Source organism: Drosophila miranda, chromosome 4 (assembly GCF_003369915.1).
Source record: "Drosophila miranda strain MSH22 chromosome 4, D.miranda_PacBio2.1, whole genome shotgun sequence".
NCBI lineage: Eukaryota > Metazoa > Arthropoda > Insecta > Diptera > Drosophilidae > Drosophila > Drosophila miranda.
In genome coordinates, this window is record NC_046677.1 from 28,336,300 (window position 1) to 28,356,702 (window position 20,403).

Here is a 20,403-nt window from a genome sequence, read left to right on the forward strand (position 1 = left end):
GCAGCTGCAGTAACGACTTGAGCCATTAAAAAGATTCAGGAGCCGGGCTCTGTAATGATATGCAGGGCCGAGGACGGGCCTACTCCCTACTCCATGGGCGGCAGCAGAGTGACCCAGAAAGCTTCGGGGTTTTCGGTTAAGCCAATATGCAGGGACTTCCTCTCCACGTCAAATGCCATAACACAACATCTGAGTGTTTAAATGGAACGTCTCTGTGTCTCTGTCTCTCTGTCGTTCGGTCTGTGGCTGTGGCTCTGTCTGTGTGGGTGTGTGCGATATTTGCTGTTGACACCTTATAAAAATGGCGGTTTTGTGCAAATTTCATGTTTATGACATGACGTCTGCCAGGGGGTTTCCCCTTAATTTCCCTCAATTCGGAATGAGCCGGATGCGACGCCTCGTTCTCGCTGCCATACGAATCCCCTGACATTGACGCATACTAATGACATTTTGGGGCCGCTTGGGGAACTTTAAAGCATCATTTGCAGCAGACTCCACATCTGCATTAAGCGTTCCCTTAATCGCGGCAAAGTTTCTTCATGCTGCGCACACGTCTGCCCAGATACAGATACATTTACAAGATACACAAAGGAGCAATAGCTCGAGCACTAACAGGAGTCTCCTCCTGTCATTGGCTGTGCATAAGCTTATAGATTTATTTTGCATTAACGTGCCAAATTGTTTTTAAATGAGTTTCTAATGAGCCAACAATTGCCGTTGTCGTCTGGCAGTAACAACAATCCAGATTTGAGCCACTTCCATCCAGATTCCATCTTCCATACTGTCGTCATCACACTCCTGTGATGAATGAATGTTTTTGGCAAACTTCGTAGCTGTTGTTTGCCTTACAAATGGGTTATGCACATGAGAGCAGGCGAGAGATCCCAGAGCCAGAACCAGAACCAGAGCCAGAGCCAGAGCCAGACCCAGACCCAGAGAGAAGGAGCAACGCAGAGTAGAGTAGACCAAGCACCAACTTGTTCAAGGACAAAGTTTGTTGGCCTTGGCCGCTCTCAGTGGGTCTGATGGGGTCGGGGCGGGTCGAGTCGGGCTAGGTCGCGCTGGGGTGTCTGTGCGGGTCGAGACAAATGAGTGGGTGATAAGTGTGCGGCGCAGTTTGCTTAACGTTTGCCAAATGACTTTGTCGAACATTGGAAGGGTAATAATTTCGGTGGCAGAATGTTTATAATGGCTTTTAGGGGCTGCTTACACCGTATCGATGGATAATGCTAATATGTTCGAAGATCTTTTTTGCGCTGACTTTCGCTGTTGGGGTTGCTCCCATAATTAGGCCATTAAAAGTTAAAGTCGCAGCCCTAAGGAGTCTCAGAGAAAACATTTTTTGGTTGAGGAAGAATCCGTATAATGTATTTTAGGTAAGGCCTGCTTACATTCCACAGCTTTTTGCTGAACGTATCTAAGAGAAGAGTATGCTTTGAAAATGACATCGTATCGAATGGCAATCTTAATGAATACATCTATCTCCAAGCTCTTTTATTGCCTTTGTTTCCCCCATCAAAAGTCACACACACACACACTATTCCCTTAAATATTCCGAAATTCTCCCCCAGATTGCCGAGTAATCTGCATTGGATTCCTGCCCTACGAACTTTTGACTTTGGCCACACCCCAGACAACAGATTAAACACCATCAAAGCTTGTTCGGATCACACCCACCCACCAAGCACTCCCTACCGACACTTTTCTACATTCTCAGCCACTTTTTTTCTAGCATTTTAGGGCCAGAACCTTTGGCCATTTCCTTTTGACACATATTTCCATGGCCAAAGTCATTTAGGGGGGGGAGCGAGAGAGATTTTTGTGGTGCAGCAACCTGGCAAGTCATTAGGTGAGAAGGTTAGGCGGCGGTGCTTTGGTGTTAGCCGAAAAATGCTAATGACTTTATTTTTCTTTACTTTGCCACTGATGCTGATGGCGTCCCAGCCACAATGTGCATTTTAATGTCGTGCCAAAGGAGCCAGCCAGGCCTTGCTTGTCCTCGATGGTATTCGGTTGCAACTGCCTGACATGCCCTATCACCATCACCATCATCATCATCACCATCACCATCGTCATCTCCGTGGCACATCATGGATGTGGAGCAGCAGAAGGAGTAACCTTTGGTAAGCCACAAGCACGTGGACTACCGCATCATGGTCGTCCAGAAACTTGACTAGGGAAAGGCTTTAGCAATTGCAAAACTTTGGCAATTGTCAGCGCTTCAGTAATCCGCCCCCGAAGGTCATTCATTACATAGTTAGGGCGGGGCAATTTGAGTAATTGACAAGAGTGTGACCGAGGCGCCGATGGAAATGTCAGGGCTGTGGGCATCATAAATCTCATCTTTCGGGTCGATGTATAATTTATGCCACTGGAAATCAACGCGCACTGCGGTTTTGCAATCCATTCCCTCGATATAAGCCCTCCTCCCTAGCCATCCCAGCCACCCCAGCCTCCATAGATCAATCTATCAGTCCGATGGCGGCCGAGTGCATAAATCAAATTATTTCATACATATTTAATCGTGTAAATTAAAATGCATTTGATTGGGGAATCCAAACCATAGATGTCCCCCCTTAATTATATAATTTATTCGTGAGGGTATGAGAGATGCCAGCACATTAAAGCCATAGCCTCATCGCCATTGTTACAGTTCATATCCGAGGGATATCTTTTGGTTTTTAATAGGTTTTGCTGTTTAGGTTGTTAGTTGTGTTTGCAGATACATTTATATGGAAATAGAGATATATGTTCTTATAGCTATGTTATATGTAGATACAAAGAAAACACCGATTTGGAATTGGTTTAGCTGTCACGCTTTTTTTTTTAATTTAAATGCACTTCGTTTAAACAACATGCAAGACACGACTTTAGTTGTTCCTTGTTTTCTCTTGTGGTTTTTCTGTTTTCTGTTTGGTTTTTGTTGCGTTTAATTATTGCATTTTTCATTTTACTCAGACATATATTGTACATACTATATGTATATAGGTAGTAGTATAATCAGAGAACGCTTTATGACATGTACCCAGCAAATATATGTATATTTATATATATCAAAAATAATCCGCATTGCACACATCACATACACACGGGCATACACAAAGAAATGCAAATTTAAATGAAAATCTGATGTGGGCGGAAAAAGAAAGGGACAGTGGGTGGGCCGTAATCTAAGAAGTAATAGCCATGTAAATCATACTGTCAATTGATTAATGCACTTAATGGAGCAAAATAATTTGTGTGCAACGTCCCTGCTCCTTCTCCTTCTGTAAGAAGTGACGTGGCGATGAAATAAGATAATAATGTGGCCATAACAATGAAGCCATGTAGGACATCATGTTTTTATAACCGAAGCAAAGTGAGGGGGGAGTACATATGTACATATATCCGTTCCTATAACGAGTTGTTATCATTGATTTATGGAAAGCGCAGTAAGTACATGCCATGTACGAGTAATAGGAGGGATTACAAGGGCTTTCTCTAGCCGCTGTGACCATCGGACATTCCATTTCCATTTGTAACAAAATTTCCCCGACTAAGCACATTTATTCACACGGCAGGCCGCATATTTCCGGGGAATTATTAATAAAATGTTCGCAAATTTCGCATTGGCCGCCCACTCCAGGGACAAAAATTAAAAAACAATTACAATAAAATGGATGGAAATGTTGCTTTCCGTGTAAATCATACAAAGCCAAACACGATAAAACAATACGTGTACGAGTACGGGTGTGTAGGGGGGGAGGGGGGCATAACAACGCCTAAGCACGTTTGCGGCTCAACAGAAACAGTTTTCATTAAATGCCAAACAATTAAAAATATTTCTATGTTAAAGTTCTGAGTGTTTGTTTGTTAGTTGGTTTTTTTCCATTGAAACGACAATTAGTTGGAGGGCTGGTTTAGTTTACAAAATGACACAATAAAAACAAAAATGTAATCGCAAAAAAAAATACTTTTTGTTGGAAAAAATGGAAAATTGACGGCCCAACATAAATCATTGCCTTTGGACACAAACGATTTGGCGGAGGATGGATGGGGGGGCTATTAATATTTTGAAAAGGGTTTTCCCGGGTTCAGGGTTCACCGTTCACGGCCGTGAGTGACCACAGAAAGAGGGGGAGAGAGACAGGGAGAGCTCCAGGTGAGAGAGCGCTGAAAAAATTGCTGTCGCTCTGCAAATATAAATATTATTTATGTCCTTTCGGGTCCCTTGCCTTGATTTATTTGTTTATGTTTATGGCATGGCCTGGCAATTTCTGCCAATTTAGCAATGCCATTTGGGGCATTGCTCCATCCCCAAAAGAGGGCGTAGTCCAGGCCAAACGAAATTTGTGTAAATCAAAAGTTTTAGTTGCGATGGAAGATAGCCCAAAGACAAGGACGAGCCAAGGATTGGTGGTGTATCTGCCCCATCGGATGGGACTGGAATCGCGACTTCCAATCTGTGGCTAAGCATGTCCCCATCCTCTGATTTTGTATTTATCAAACTTAACTCTTTTTAATTGGTTTCAATTTGTTGCTTGTTGTTGTTTGAGGGTTTTATTTGGCACTGGTTTTAATTGAAATATTTAAACGATATCCGGCAGACAGACGCCACGTCAGCTGCTTGCCAAATAATAAATAAATAAATAAAGTAAAGTAAAATGCAAAAAGAGCACACAAATACAAAAAATACACAAACAAAAACAACGAATAAACATTGTTCAAACACGCACGCATACACACACGCAAAGACGCACACAGAAACAGAGACATATCGAGACAACACATATACATATGCAAATATGTATTTATTTATTGATAAAGAAGCCCCCGAGGGGCAATAATTATTGAATGCCAAAAACAAACTGAGGAGAAAACGAAGCGAACCAAAAATCATTTGTGGTTTTGTGGTTTGTGGGTGGAGAGTTCTAAAAAATTGCGTCGCTCTTCGCTTGCCCAAAAACGGAAACGGAAAAGGCGGGAAAACGGGACGACAACTGAAGCCCAAAGGAAATAGAATATCGAAACAAAACGAAAATTGAACTGAAAAATTCCCAAAAAGAAAGAAGCAAGAAAGCTGTGAAGATGAGACACACAAACGACGGGTACATGTCACTTACCAAATTTAACCACGCATTTGTGGTCAGAATCTGATTCTTTTCATCCTATAAGAGACGCAATCAATAATTGTTAGTGGTTCTTAATCACAATCACAATCGCAGTCGCAATCACAATTCTTTAATTCAATTCAATTCGATTCGACTCAAATCGATCAGTTTCGATTATTCGATCCCTTTTTCGATTATTCTCGGTTTTACTGGGTTATTTTTCATTGGCAATTGATTGGCCAATTGATGCTTTCGGAAATGTTAGTGAGGGCAGGGCTTCTGGGGGTCGTGACCCCTCTACGAACACTTACCACATCGATGATCTGCTGCAGCGTCAGTCCGAACTTCACCTCCAGGGGCTCCGACTCATTGGCGACGGGTCGCTCCAGCGTATTGTAGGTGGAGAGCAGGTGGTTGAGCAGGCGCTTCTCATGTGGACCCTGACAGCTCTCTGGAAAGAGTGTGAGAAGTGGAGAAAAATTAAGTTCTGGATCATATTCGGCAGTGATTTATGGCACTTTCTGCCAAATTAAACTAATAACTGGGCCTTCACTTATTGGCAGTTCGGTCGAATAGCCCGCTGCTGGACGGGTCTGCTCATTACGGGAAAAGCCATTACAAAAATGGCTTGTACTTTGGCAGCGTGATGAGTTTTTGGCGGCCAGTTAATTGGTCGAAATCATTTCTGCACACAAAATAAAATGAACTATTTCTGCCTGTCGTTCGACAGAGCTCTGGTCCAGAACTGTGCCTAATTGGCGGTCGCGGGTGTAGAGTGTGGGTATAAATGTCATGCAGGGGAAGCAGAAATGCTATCTATATTAATTTTAGCAGCTAAAGATACTCTCAGTTTTACACATTTTCATACTGTAACCCCGTCAGATTCATCAACGTACTTGGCCTATCGATAATTGTACACTTTCAATCAATGTCGATGGCACAAATGACTCATTTCTCATCTCTAGTCATAAACCGAGGAGTACTTCTGCAAATTGCTCTGCCAACCCACTCAATTTGGACAGCCCACACGGTTCGAGGTTTCGGACCTGGCCTAGGTGGCACTCATAAAATGTCATTAAGTGCCTCTGTGTGTCGGTGCTAGTTTTGGGGAAGAGCAGCACTCTCCTGGCTATTCTGGTGTGGAGGGGCGGGGTACACATTGTGTTAAAGCAAACCGTAAAATGGGCGATGACAAATATTTGAGATGAGCACAAAAAAGTTGAGAAATTTACGAGCATGAGACAGCGATAGTCCCTAGCTCCCTAGACTCCCTTTAGCTCCCCTGTAGCCAGTCCCCGGTCCCAGTCCCAGGCCCATCCATCCGGCACACGCTGCTAAATTGACAACTCAATTGTGAAAACTATTTGCAGGCCATTAGGCGGTGCTGAGAGCAACAAAAGGTGTGAGCAGCTGGACCTGGGGACAAATATTGACAGGCCTGCTGGCAAAACTCTAGCCAAACTGTGTGTCAACTCATTCATAAATGCATTTGGGCCTCCGCTAGAGTCTCAGTGGCTTGGCACTGCTTCTCGGATTCCCTCTCATGTCGCAGGCAATCGAATTCATGTTGGAATTGCGTTTAAATTATGCAACCAGGACAGGAGTAGCAGGAGCAAGAGCAGGACCAGGACCAGAAGCAGGCCATGAATTTGGCATGGCTGGGCAACCACTTGGAACCGACCACTGACGAACTGACCGAACCCACAGACTGTCAAGGTGAACAACGATTGTGTTTATTACATGAGCATTAATATGCAAAGCCCATTGCAGGTCAGTGGGGTGTGGCATGGGATGGGAATGGGAATGGGAATGGTATGCTGAGCTGTGCTGTGCTGTGCTGTGAATGAAGGATTCGTCCTTTGTTCTCAGTTTTCTGGGGACAAGTGACACTAATAAGCAACAAAGTTGGTTAGTCAGGGCAGGCGCAATCATAAATCAAAGGCATTTTCACACAAATCCAGCCATGTTTCACACTCTATCGAATACTCTCTCTCTTCCTATCCATGTAAGCATCATTTATCAGACGAATCCAATGCAAATTGAACCGAAATTAAAACCGAGTTTCAGTTTAATTGAATGAAAGATATGTGGAGTAACAGCCACACATCCGAGATGTTCACATTTCATCGTTTGTAGGCAGCCAGAGGTGGGTCCAGAATTGATTGTACACCTCCTCCCACAGATGTAACTTTCGATGTAACTATAGATACACGACAGTGTGTGTGCATCTGGGTGTGTATGGGTGGGTTAGTGGCAACTTATTTGTGTGGTATGGTGACCCAGTTTCTCTGCTGTTAGCCTGATCAATTTGGCCTTGAGCGTCAGGTAGCAACTTCTCCTGCTTCGGCTGTAGTTGTCCTTGCACTAAGTTGACATTTGATTTCGCTCTAGCTGGCTACCCAGGCACACACCAGGGTAGGTCTCTACCCCTTTGTACCCTCCCACCGCTTCGTCAGTCTTTGCCACCACATTTCTCTAGGGCTGTCGTTTGCATGATTTAAAACTATTTAACTTCTCTTTTCGTTAAGGGCTTTTCCTTTTGTTCTGTTACGATTTGGACATCATTGTGCACTGCACTGAGATTCTCCTCCATTTTGCACCTTTTCATGCTGAGTGGTTTTTTATTTTGCCGAGCACCGAACACCGTGCAACGAGCACCCCTGAAGCACTGCTATGCTCTGCTCTCAGCTGGTGTTCAAAAATGTATGAGTGCTTTAACCTTGGATGCAAATGGGGGCGCAGCCAAAGGGCTGATTCATTGCACGGCATTTCTCTCTCCTCTGTTCACTCTGTGTGTGTATGTGTGTGTGTGTGTGTTGGTAAATTGTTAATTATCATTGTGATGTATTGTGTGTGCTCTTTCCTCCATTGCGTATACGTAATTTTTATTTTGGTAATTCAGTGTTAACTGTACCAGAAGTGGGGCTGACGTGGCTGCGGGGCAAGCCCAAAATTAGCTCGCAAATCAGCCCAACAAAATATCAACTTATTCCAGTGAAAACTTGCTGAAACTTTGCTGGAAATCTTTAGCAATTCAAATGCAGGAAATCCGCTCGGAAAGTGCCCTTTCTCTATCACCTCATCCGCCTCTTACTAGGCAATGCAATTTATTAAACTAACTACTTAAGCATGCGAAAATACAAGGCACAAGGAAAACACAACACACATAAAAATAATCTAACACACTCTTAGCGCAACTCAGGAGGCACTCTCTTGGCCAGAAGTGAACAAGAACAGGTGGAGAGGAGAGGAAGTAGACCGGGACAAAAGAGGAGGAGGATGAAGGAGAGGGAGAAGTGGCAAGCATGGCGAGAGCAAGAAGTAGAAGTACTCAAGTGGCAGCACACACTTCAAGGCTCGTCTTGGCAGCCAAAGAGATATTTTCAACACGTTGTTCGACAGCAAGCACAACAACAACAACAATATCAGTCACAATGGAGTCTACACTTGGCGAAAAGATAACCTAGAAACCGGATATCCAACCAATGTCTAGCCAGTACCCGAACAGCATAAGTATCGGTCCATACTATTTTCGTAACTTGTTGCTTACTTCTTTGAACCAACATCCAAGTGGCTTTTCCCTCAGTGTATCCATGCTTTTTGCAACTTAATTGCAACGTGTGAGGCCTGGCTCGGCCTTTGCATTATGCATGAGCCGACATACGGCTCGTTATTATCATTTTGGGGACTTCTTTCGGGGCGCCCCACCTGCCTTCTTGGCACTAATTGCAATTAAACAATAATGCACGCAGAGGAAACGGCGGCGGAGGAAGGTTTTCTTTCTGGAGGCATGGACTCTGTGGGAATTTTTTGAACAGAAATTCGTTTAGGAAAAATGTCCAACTGGCTTGTAATTATGTCGCGCTCGCACTTTTGACGGCAAAAGGCGTTTAATTAAATGTTAACAGCGACAGCGCGGCAGGGCGACAGAGCGAGCAGGGAAGACAATTAACAGGACTCGTAGACGCTGTTGCTGTCGTTGCTGTCATTGTTTGTATGTATTTGCATATCATTAAGCCAGGAAAATAGCTGAAAAGGCTCCTTTTGAGAGTGCATTATCAACATCTGACATCTGACTGAGGACTCGAAGGAGGCAAGTGTTTAATTGCCTGGAGAAATTGCCACACAACGAAGTTTGTCTTGGATAATGAGCCTCAGTCTTGGCTTATCATCTGGGGAATAGCTAAGGGAAAGCAGCTTTCACTCTCAACCTTTCTCTCTCTGAGCCTTAAATGATAATTGCGTTTGAAGTCAGTCTGATCAACAGAATTTCAATTGACCCAGGCCCGGACAGACAGATCCAGAGCCAGAGCCAGAGCCAGAACCATGCCCATCATCAGTGCCCATTTTCTGTAGCATTCAGTTTGTTCTAAGAGCCACTTAAGAGCCATAAAAAATCAACACCCAAAGTGCCCAATTTCATTACGCATAACATTTCGACCGTCCTCCATTCCCAGTCCCAGTCCCACCCATCCATACATACATATATGGAAATATATATCCGTATACATCTGTATATACCCTATAAACCTATTCCCATTTAGCTCTCAATGAGCTCGATGTGTTTTTCAATTTTTTTCGGGCATTTGGAGAGGAGCGAACTCAACTTGGAACTGCTTCAGCTTTGGGGCATCCTCCTCTCATATTAAATGCATATCGCAATGCGAATGTGTAAATTTTTTTTTTTCTGCTTGTGTGTGTGTGTGTGCGGTAGAGAGAGAGAGTGAGTGAAAGGGAGGAAGCAAAAGTTAAGCGGGAAAAAAACGCCGCATCTCCATGCAGCATGTTTGTGTCACGTTCGCGACTTCATTCGAAATTCATGCATAATAAGCAGTCAAGTACAGTCACCACCCATCCCACACGCACACACACACACACACACAACCATACATCATCGTAGTGCGTGTGTGTGTGCATCATCATGAGGGTCGCTGGGGTCGGCACTGGGACTGGCACTGGGACTGGGACTCGCTCTGTCGGTCGGTCGGTCGGTGGCTGCTGCATAAACAAGCATCCAATGTCGGAGCTAATTTTATTAAAAAGCAACGCCAGCAGCCAACATCCAACAGTCAGCAGCCAACAGGCAGGCGGCACAAGAGCTAAGCGAAAAGGCAAAGGCACCCATACAGAGAGAGGCACAACCCGCACAGTGGTTCAAAAATAAAGAGAATCTCAAAAGCCAGAGCACCTTCAATCTATTCAGAATCCAGATACAGATACAAGTTTCAGATCAAGGGCTATCCAACATACTGGAGCAAGCCGCGAAGGCATAGACGGCCATTAGGGAATTGCATATGAAGGTCGTCAGTGCATTCTTGCCACAGCTTCGACCCATCTCGTGATGCTTGATATGGTCGTGGCACACATCGAGCCTCGTTTTATTTTTCATCGAGTCCATTATCTGTAAGTAGTCCTCGGTGATGTTGTAATCCTTGTGGCAAATCTTCACAGTCGAATTGAATCTATCGATCACGTTCTGGGCCCGAATGGCCACCTCCTGATGACACTCTAGCTTGACCTGTGACCTTTTCGTATGGTCATCCATGTGATGCAAGTAGTGGATCGGATAAAATACAAGGGCCTTCAGCTGGGGCAGCTCATCCAACAGGTCTTCGCCAGCTGTGTGGGCACACAGGCAAAAGACCAGAAAGGGGACCGAGTAAAGGACGTTCATTGTAGTCGAGAGTGAAGCTCCATCTGAACTCCGACTAGAGAATCGATCAGTCTGTTGTAATTTCTGTTTCAAGCCTCATTATCCCGTGACCAATGCGATTGTCAGACCACTGTGACAGCTACTGCGACCCAGACAGCGACAGCGACAGCGCCAGCGATTGGCCCTGTGTTCAGCCTAGTTGACTGCCGACATCCCGCTGCTATGAAGTGCAGTGTAGTGGTAGTCTCGTCGCCTCCCACTCGCCCGCCCTCTGCCAGAACATAAAAATGCAGCTCTCGAGCATAAACAAACATAATGCGTACCCATCCCACACCCCCCATCGCCCACATTCCTAGTAGCACAGCAGAGCGTCACACCCACAGGAAACGGGAGGCAGCGGCTGGTTACTGGTGGGAAAAATTTATGCGAAACGAAGTTAGGCGAAGCGCTTAGCTTAGCTCGTGGCAGCCACGAGCAGCCTGCTCCATTCAGGGAGCCTGCTTTTTTTCCACTTTCACTTTCACTTCCATTTTAATTAGATACATAAATTTCTAGGTTTATAAAGGCAGAGTCCGAAAGGTGGGCTGAATCGAGATTCTATCTGGTTTTATTGTCTCTGTCTGTTCAACGTTAAAGACTTGTCATCAGCCAGGATAAATCCTCATGTGAATACACATCGGTTTTCATTGGAATGGGTTAAACATTCCATTCCGCAAAAAGAGAAATGTGAAGAAAAGGTTGTGGAGTCCTCTATAAACATGCAGCCGCATGAGCACTTTAAAATTAATCGCACGATTTATGACGCTCAATCCAACCGCTAATTTATAAGGCTTAAAGCCCATGGCAGGCCTCCTCTGGCCATCCACCATTCGAGGGTACACTCCTACTCGTTTGAACGAGAAACGAATGTACTTGCGTGTCCCCGCCGCAGTCCGCAAAACACTTTGCGCATTTGAAATGAATATTCGCAGCACTCATGCACGCAGCTTTTGAGCTCGTTTTTGGATGGAAATGAAAGGAGTACCGGGATAAAGAGGGATATATGGTCGCGGTAAGAGAGAGTAAGAGCGAGTGGTTCTGTATGTGTGCGTGCATAGATTTTGATCGCGGTTTTTGCGTTTGCGGCCCCGACGTTGGAAAATTCAATTTCAGCACCAAAGCCGCCGACGACGACAACGTGAACGACGTAGCCATTATTTCAGCAGCACACAAACCGCAAAAATTTAATGTGCAAAATAATTTAAAACAATTAGAAACTCTTCGAAGAAAGTATTCGTACCGAAAGATACCCTAGAGCCACTCGTTCTACGAATAAATGGATCCATGGATAGAGGATTCAGCCAATCAGTTATGGGATTCTCCGTTTTCCATTTCTCCCTTTTACTGATGTTCGAAAGGGGTATACCCTTTTGTCACCAGAAGTAAGGAGAAGCGGCTTAGCGGTAAGACTACTTCCATTCACCTCCATAGCCACAGCCAGGGCCATATGGCGGTGATATTTATGGGCAATTTTCATTAGCCATTTAATTTCCATTGTAAAATTGAAATGAATGCCAACGAATGGAAATCTAATTAACAAGTGTTTCTGCAACTCCAGCGCCAACTCCACCTCCACCCCCACCACCAATGTAATCCTAATCCCGCTAAGTGCTTCACTTTCATTTTAATCGCATTCGCATTCTGCGTTTTCTGCGCAATTTTTGATTTACTTTGGCTCTCCGAATGTTTTCCCCGTTCAACTCTTAAATAATTTGGCACGAAGTCTCATTATCGTTTGCCAAAAGGGGCTGTTGTTCCCTTCCCGCCCCGTCCCACAGCTAGGAAAAGTTATAAATTGCTACATAGTTTTCCTGGCGGCCCAAGTTCTCCGCCTAACTCTCCTTTCTCCTGTTTTGCTCCGCTGTGTGGGTGACTATGTGCGTAACAAAATTGAATGTGCGCTAAGTAACGAGATATGTATGTGTTGGTGTTCGTATTCGTATTCGTATTCGTGTGGGTGGAATAGTTGGTATTTCCCCTCTGTGTGTGGGGGTGGGGGCCCAGGACGAGGCTGCTCGTCCTCGGAGGCTGCTGTCTAGTCTGTGCATTTGGTAGGACAAATTAAAAGCACTTGGAGATTCCATTTTATGGCCATTCCCCGGCCCCCTCCACCACCAATGCGACGACGATGCTCTTGAAAAATTATGCATATGTTAGAAGTCAACGAACAGGTCCATAAATTCTCTAAAAAGATGGAAAAAGTACTCTGGGAATGTGGGAATGTGTGCTCGCCGGAGTGGGAATCCGAACCGAGCTCGAAATTGATTTGGTTTTAGTTTTGTAGCCACCAGAGTAAATGGCATCTTTAGTATACATATATGTATGTATCTGTATGCCTGTTTACTCGTAACTTTATCTGGCAGATGACTTTAATGGGCAGAAGAAAATATATGAATACGAATATAATGAACGAAAGGATATGAGAGATTAAGGCAGGACTGGGCAAGGCAGGGCAGACACTCGCACTGTTTCGGCATCATTCATTCCCCTTCAGTTGCTAATGAGCTAAAAAATATTTGTTTGACTTGTGCCTGTTTCAAGGACTGCCTATGAACCATATGAACACTTAAAACTACTTGGCATTCGATTCCTCTACACACACAGACGGTGCCCCATCTTTTTTCCCTTTTTACCCACTCTTAGCCAAGACTCTTGAACTGTTTAAGTGGAAGTCTGTGTTCAGTTCAGAGTCTGCCGTCGATAGAAAAGAGAGATGGGCAGATCCATTCACAACCAATTGAGCTCAATTTGTGCTCCATTCAGGCTCCATCATCGTGCTCCATCATCCCTCTTCCCCCTTTCGCTGTCACTTGGCAACTCATTAACGTTAGGCCTCCTCCCCCATGCTCTCTAAATGAAAGGAGAGTGCTGCTATGCCCGGCCATCGATAGCACCAAAAAGGATCAGGTTACGCTGCCACTCCTTGCCACTCCACGCCTCCTCTCCGCCCTAAAGCACGAGATTATAATCTGGTACAAATGAGGAAATCCCAGAAAACCGACAGATTAAATTTGTATTCCAGTTGTATTCCGAAACGGATGTGGCCATGTGTGCAAAGTTGAGTTCTCCTACAGATTATATGCCTTTCTCGTATGCCTTTTCGTGGGCGTACGGAGGGTGTGGTGTGCGTCGGTCCATGGGTGGACGCGGGAGGGCGTGGAGCGGGAGTCTTGGTTACTCGCCAAAAGAGCATTTCATTATTTATGGGAAGACAACACAAATTAAACACAAATGCGAGGGAGAGTGGTGTCGTTTCAGAGGGTTAGTGGGATATATGATGGGTAGCCACCCCCCCTCTCTTGCAACGCCCCTGTTCAAGTCAGAGGCAGAACTTGTCCGAGTAATTTAGGGAAAATGTTTGCCGCCTTTTGGTGTCTGGGGCTGGGCCTGGTCCTGGCTTTTCGACTGCCAGTTAGTTAGCCAGGGGCCAGGCGGCCGGCCGCCGCTCAGAGGCCCCACAAATGTAATTTTGTGTAAAAATTTTCATGAATGAAATCGTTGCAGGAAGGCACGAGTGGAGGCACGAGGCAGGCACGAGTGGGAGCTCCTGGGAGCTTAAGAGGGGATTTCATTTGTAATTGTTCTTGGAAGCAGCAGCAGCAGGAAAATGGAAAACTGGCAACAGTTTTCGGGACAAGGAAAATGCACCAACGAGTAAATTCCTTTGCTTCATGTTCTTGAAATAAACTCTAACATATTCATTTACTCTCGGGATCCCACAAGGCAAATAAATTCACCATTTTCTAAGGGCCGTGTGTGTGGGCTGCTGCAGCTTTTCACCTGGCTCTGGCCCTGCCACTAATGTCTGACAGCTTAACGCCTCCCAATCATATTTCATTGGGGAGCAGATCATTCGCACTGCAATTTCCCCAGTCATTTGTCTACTCAGCCAAATTACTTACAGGGGAAGGGATTTCATGTGCGACCAGCCACCAGGAGATGTTTCCACGCCCAGGCATTGTATGGACAGAAGGTTGCACTCGATCCACCTTTTTTGGTTGTGGAAAAGTTGCTGTTTGATTAATGACACTGCCACACAAGGCTTTCAATTGCATTTTCTCTTCCAGCGGATGGCACACTCCACTCCATGGTGGTTCTGAGGAGACATTCCTCCTCGATGAGGGGGGGACCCTTATCTAGAGTTTTCCGCTCTTTCACACGGTTTCTCTCCGGGACTGCCCTACTCCTTTCATAGCACTAAAATCGTATTAATATTCCGCATATATTTGCCGTGTTCCCCCTACCCTTTGCCAGTGAAGGCTCTCTCCTCGGAAAACTTTGCGAATTACGAGCTTTCCCCATTGGCAGCTATGGCGGCACCTGTGCAACGCTGTGGCAGTGTTTTGCAACGATGCAACTGCACTGAAATTGCATATATTTTCTATAAATTATATTTCACAGCAGTGCCAAACTAGGCTAAGAAAATGTTTCGACAAAGTTCTCCCATTGCCCCATAAATTTCGTCCCAAATGAAATTGCGCAGATTTTCAAATAGGGAAACAGGCTACAAACAGGAGGCCTGCGCGTTGCCAAAGGTTTGCTTTCGCTCACTTTAATATTTATGAAAACAAAAGGCGTACTGTGACACAGCCAGAGACTGTCTCTGGATCTCAGTGGATGTGGATGTGGACGTGGATGTGTGTCTGTCATTCATTTATGCATGTTCTGTACATATTTGATGGCTGTCAGCGCAACGAGATGAGCCCGGGAATCAGAATCAGGACGAGTCTGGAGCCTCGAGTCTCGGCAGCTCCCGTCTTAAGTGCCCTTCATCATATTTTATGTAGCCCCGAGTTTTATGTGTCTTAGAACACCAATCCACCACCTCCCGCAGAGCTACAGCTCCAACCAGGACTCCACGTTACAGGAAATTAACACAAGTAAAAATTGGCAATAAGATGAAACGCATTTGGGCAGGGCAGGGCAGGGCAGTGCCGACGGAGCTACAACCGAGCTACAGGCCGTTTGCGTCACCAATAAATGTTCAAATGAGCCAAGTTATTTACAGTTGTTAAGAGGGGGCCGTGGGTAGTGAGCAGGGGCAGGGGCAGGGGCATGCCCCACAATTGTAGCTCGTAAAACAGCTTAAATGATTGCCGAAATGGCCGAAATGGCCGACGGGGTGTCGTTGTGGGCCAAAAGGGAGGCCGTGTTAAGCCTTTTACTGCGTAGCCTGTCCAAAAATTCATCGTAAATAAGTGGGCAGAAAATTCTATGGAAATTACCGGCGGGCCACAACAGCTCCCCTCCCCCTCCGTCCTAGGGCTGTTCGGAAAATTCCTGGGAACCCGGCATATGCCATCGAACAACTCTTTCGCCCAGCCCTCTCTCGCATCGCGACTTCTTTCGCTGCTGGTTCCCGCTTGACGTCGGGCAATTACCGCCAAATGAGTCCGAAAAATAAATTCACATTAATTGTGCTTGTTGCTGCTGTTTTTGTAGCTTATTTTGGCCATTTTAAAGTTTGGACCCTGCATCCCGCGCCCTGCCGCGCCAAAACAATTTAATTGCCCGCCCAGACGCGCCACTGCGTTCTCCACAGAACTGGCACATGGAAAAGTTTGAAGGTGTTCGAATGATGGACTACGGTATGCCCAGCACTGGAAAGAGTTGTCCAACACTTATGGAGCTTCCTGAGAGCTAATCCTGAAGTGTCATTGCTCTCATGGCCAATCTCAGCGTATCCTCCCTGCCCTGCCTCTCTCTCTCGTATCCTGTGTCCTTGCTGGGTACACGAAGGGGCAAGGGGCAAACAGGAACATTTGCGCGGCTTGTTGATTGTCGCGACACATTGCCCAAAAACGTGAGCCGAATGCCAGGCAGCAGCAGGAAGCAGCAGGAAAGAACACAGGAAACCGAATTACAGATACAACACCACAGAGAGAGAAAGAGAGAGTGAGAGCGCGGGTGGGGTTGGGGGTGGGGGTGGGAAAGTGTGCCGGGCGACATCAATGGAGACTGAATCACAGAGTCCTAGTCCTGAGGTGGCGGCAGAGGTGCATTTAAGTATTTCACTTACAGCTTTTATGGCAACTGGCGTGAAAATTGTAAAAATGCATTTTGCTGCCTCATTTTTCTCTTCCGCTTCGCCCCCTGTCGCTCCCCCGCGCTGCTCCTGTTGTTGCTGCTGCCGCTGCTGTGTGTTTTGCCAGTTGACTAAATTGAGTTTCAATTGCCGACACATGGCCCATGGATGGTGGCACGTGGGGAATTCTCTCAATTGTTTTCTGTTTTGGGACACACTGGCTGGCTTTTCCATTATTTATGGATGGCCAGCTGCATGACTCCACGTGCAGGCGGAGACCCAGGCCCAGGCGCAAGCCCCGGCCCAGGACACGATCTAAATAATTGAACAGACAGCTTTCTAGTGTGCTCTATTCCTGAGCATTTGTTGACTCTTCTTCGGAGGCCAGAGGACATTGCGAATTGCCCGCCCGGTGTCGAAATGAGGACAATGACGTCGCCTTCAATGTCGTCAGAGCTCTCTGACTGGGCTCTCTGCCGGAGACGGGGCTTCACTCAATCTTAATGCCATTTAATTAATTGCAATGCATCTGATGCTGATTGACATTTCCTGAGCTGCTGCTGCGCTGCTAAAGCCTTCTCCTTTGGCGCTTTGACCTCTGATAAATCATTGTCGCATGCTCCCAGCTGAAGGCATACAGAAATCCTAACAAAGTTTACGTAAATTTCCCTGGTATTTTATGGGGCAATCGTCGATGATGATTCATGTTCATGTCTGAGCAGACAATCTACTCTCTCTCTGCCTAATGCTCTAATGCCGATGCTAATGCTAATGCATTTTGCAAGACATTAACAACTGTTTATTCATTGAATTACGACTATGCTGCGTATACGCAATGTGAAGGTATGGTATGCGAATGCAGGGGTTGAGTGCATGGCAGCTTTCCATCTCAGTGGGTTTCCTCTGTTCGAGTTCGGTTGTGTGTTTTTAAAAGGTAACATTTGAAGCATCGTCTTGGATACATGAGATTAGATTCACGCACTTAAATGCTACGAAAACTTAACAAAGTTTGATAAATTAGAGAACTATATATTTTCTTCGTCGCACATTGCTTTTACCTAATGATAGTTCTTAGTCACTTCTGCGATATGGCTTCCTCTAGAGGAACAACCCTATTCCTTCTATGCATCTGTGTTTTGTTTAGAGGATTTCCTCGGTTTTTCCTCTTGCTCACGCTGCGTATGCGCGTTTTTCCCCCATGCCACTTGCAGTGCCACATTTATGACACCCAGAAAATAGACAGAAAAAAAAAACGGAAAGCCATCAAACAAATGGCTGGGAGAAAATGATTAACTCTCCAGAGCCGCACCCGCACCCACCTCCACACGGTTTTGCAGAGACACGCACCAGATGCCAGAAACGAGGAGGGGCAGGAGTTCGAGCCAGGAGACAGGAGATGGGAGACGAGAGACGGGAGACGGGCGAAAGAGCAGCGACATCCACGCAACAACTTTTTGCTGTCATTTCGAGTATATTTTTCATTTTTATGACGAAGAAGAGATGAGTATTGTGCACTGGACTGGCCATTCATTCATTCATTCCTTCATTCAGCACTGCCCCCTCTGGCTGCTGTGTCTGGGTCTGCTTCTGCTTCTGATCCTGCTTCTGGCTGATTCTGCGCTCATCTGGGAGACAGAGATTAATGAGGAGCCCTCGCATTTTGTTAGTTTTGACAACTTCTGCGCTGACTCCGAGGCGAGTGGAGTCCAGGGGCATTGAGTTGTAGCCACCAGTAGAGCGGAGCTAAGCAAATTTAATTGCTAACTCCTCCTTCTACCATTCCATTCCATTCCGTCCATTCCATTCCTCATCCTGCCACAGTCAACGGTCGCAGCACAGCACTCATTATGCTCGACGGCATTTTGCATTTTGTGACTGTTACTGTTACTGTGGTTCATTAAACTTTTCAGTTTCATTTGTCATCCCGGTGGGCGAACAAGGGGAGCGGCATCCAGGGGGAGGAACAATTGAAATGTATTTGTCAGATAAAACTTTTGTCATGGCCGCGTTTCTAATTTAGTTGCGGACTACTCAAAGGTGGCAAATGACTAAAACTTCAAGCCCCATCAAATCTGTCAAAATGTCCGGCCGTAAAGGGTTGGTCCCCGACGAGAGAACGAGAGTTTTACAGCCACAGGGAAGGATACGGCAAAGGATACCAAGGACAGCAGGGATAGGGGGGATAGCCCTGTGCTTGAATGTGCTAATTGGATCATGAATGGGTCTTTGTTGAGATGATTTCGCCCGACTGCTGGATGGGAACCGGGTACCGGGATCTGGGATCTGGGATCTGGCATCTTCGCCCGAGGGCTATAAGTACATGGGGTATACACTCTCATGCAGAGAGTGCTCCGCCGCTTAACTCTTTCATGTTTGCTTGGTTCCTGCTTCTCCTCCTTCTTCTTTGCTGTTGCTCCTGCTTCTCCTTTGGCCGGGGAAAACTCATCATCCATTAGAGTAATTAAATTGACAAGTTATTTTCTTTGTTCTTTATGTATTTACTACCTCATTAATTTTATCTGTCACTCTCTAACTCTTTGCATTTTCCTCTCTTTGGTGGCATAATGCACTTTGCTAATCGATTCGTTACCCCCTCAGCCTGCTGTTCCTCCTCTGCAGAAAGAGTATCATTGAGTAAATCAGACCTTAAAGATACCCTGCTTAAAGAGGAGCTTTAAGTGCTAGAGGGCTGCTTTGATGGGTTCTCTTTCTCCTGCTGGCACCTCATTACCATCGCAATGGCAATGGCAATGGCAATTACCAGCTACGCCACAGAAATGCGATGCCATGTGCGATAGTGGAATGGATACGCGCAGATCGGGGAGTAGTACAATGCGAGTATCCCCGCACACATTAACTGTTATATTTCTTAATTAAATTGATTACCGTTCGCTGAAATTACTTTAATTCGGTCTCCATTCCTCTCTCCCCGTCTAGCTCTCTTTCAGTTTTCATTTCTTCCACGCTTTTATGCATTTTAATTAAAGTTTATTATGCTCACGCCCACACACACACATCCACACGCGCGAACACACACACACATACGATGACTGGAGGAACAGCCGTCACTTCAAGTGGGTTAACAGGAAAAAGGCAGCAGCAGGAGCAACAGCATTGCGGCAGCAGAAGACGTGGAATAACTATTGTCCCGGAAATGCAAAGTTGCCCCCTGTGCCGGTGCCCCCGCCGCCGCCCCGCCGCGTGACGAGTGCGAAAAACGCTGGCCCCAAAAGTTCAACTTTTGTTAATGAAAATAATGCAATTACAGAGGGAGAATGGGAGAAACCGTGGGGGGCTGCAGGTTGGAACTGCAACTCATGTGTGAACGTGTTTGTGGTTTGAGAGAGGGAAAAGCGGAAGACGGCGTGCGGCAGACGGACGGAGCACCGAAAAATAACTTTTCGCCTCTGTCCGTCCGTCTGTCTATCCCAACTCAACCGATCCGATCCATTCGTATTCCCATTTACCATTCCCGTTCCCCGTTCCCCATTCCCCATTCCCCCCTTCTATGGCCGTTGATGCTGTGTTTGTTTAATGCAATTAAGCGGAGCGGAAGTAATTCCGCTCGAGTTGCCTTCTGACTGACTTCCGACTGG

The 20,403-nt window shown here is 45.9% G+C and overlaps 1 protein-coding gene across 10 annotated transcripts in view; it reads right to left on the reverse strand.

Annotated features, from left to right (window-relative positions):
* LOC108163685 (acetylcholine receptor subunit alpha-type acr-16) overlaps positions 1 to 20,403 on the reverse strand; it is a 97,401-nt gene that overhangs the window by 28,584 nt on the left and 48,414 nt on the right. For 7 of the 10 annotated variants that reach the window (XM_033393079.1, XM_033393080.1, XM_017299111.2 and 4 more), the window contains exon 4: positions 5,402 to 5,541. In XM_033393079.1, the coding sequence (XP_033248970.1) occupies positions 5,402 to 5,541 (140 nt within the window). Of the gene's footprint in view, positions 1 to 5,102; positions 5,148 to 5,401; positions 5,542 to 20,403 lie in introns of all 10 variants that reach the window. The other 3 variants (XM_017299112.2, XM_017299113.2, XM_033393086.1) reach the window with 1 other exon arrangement.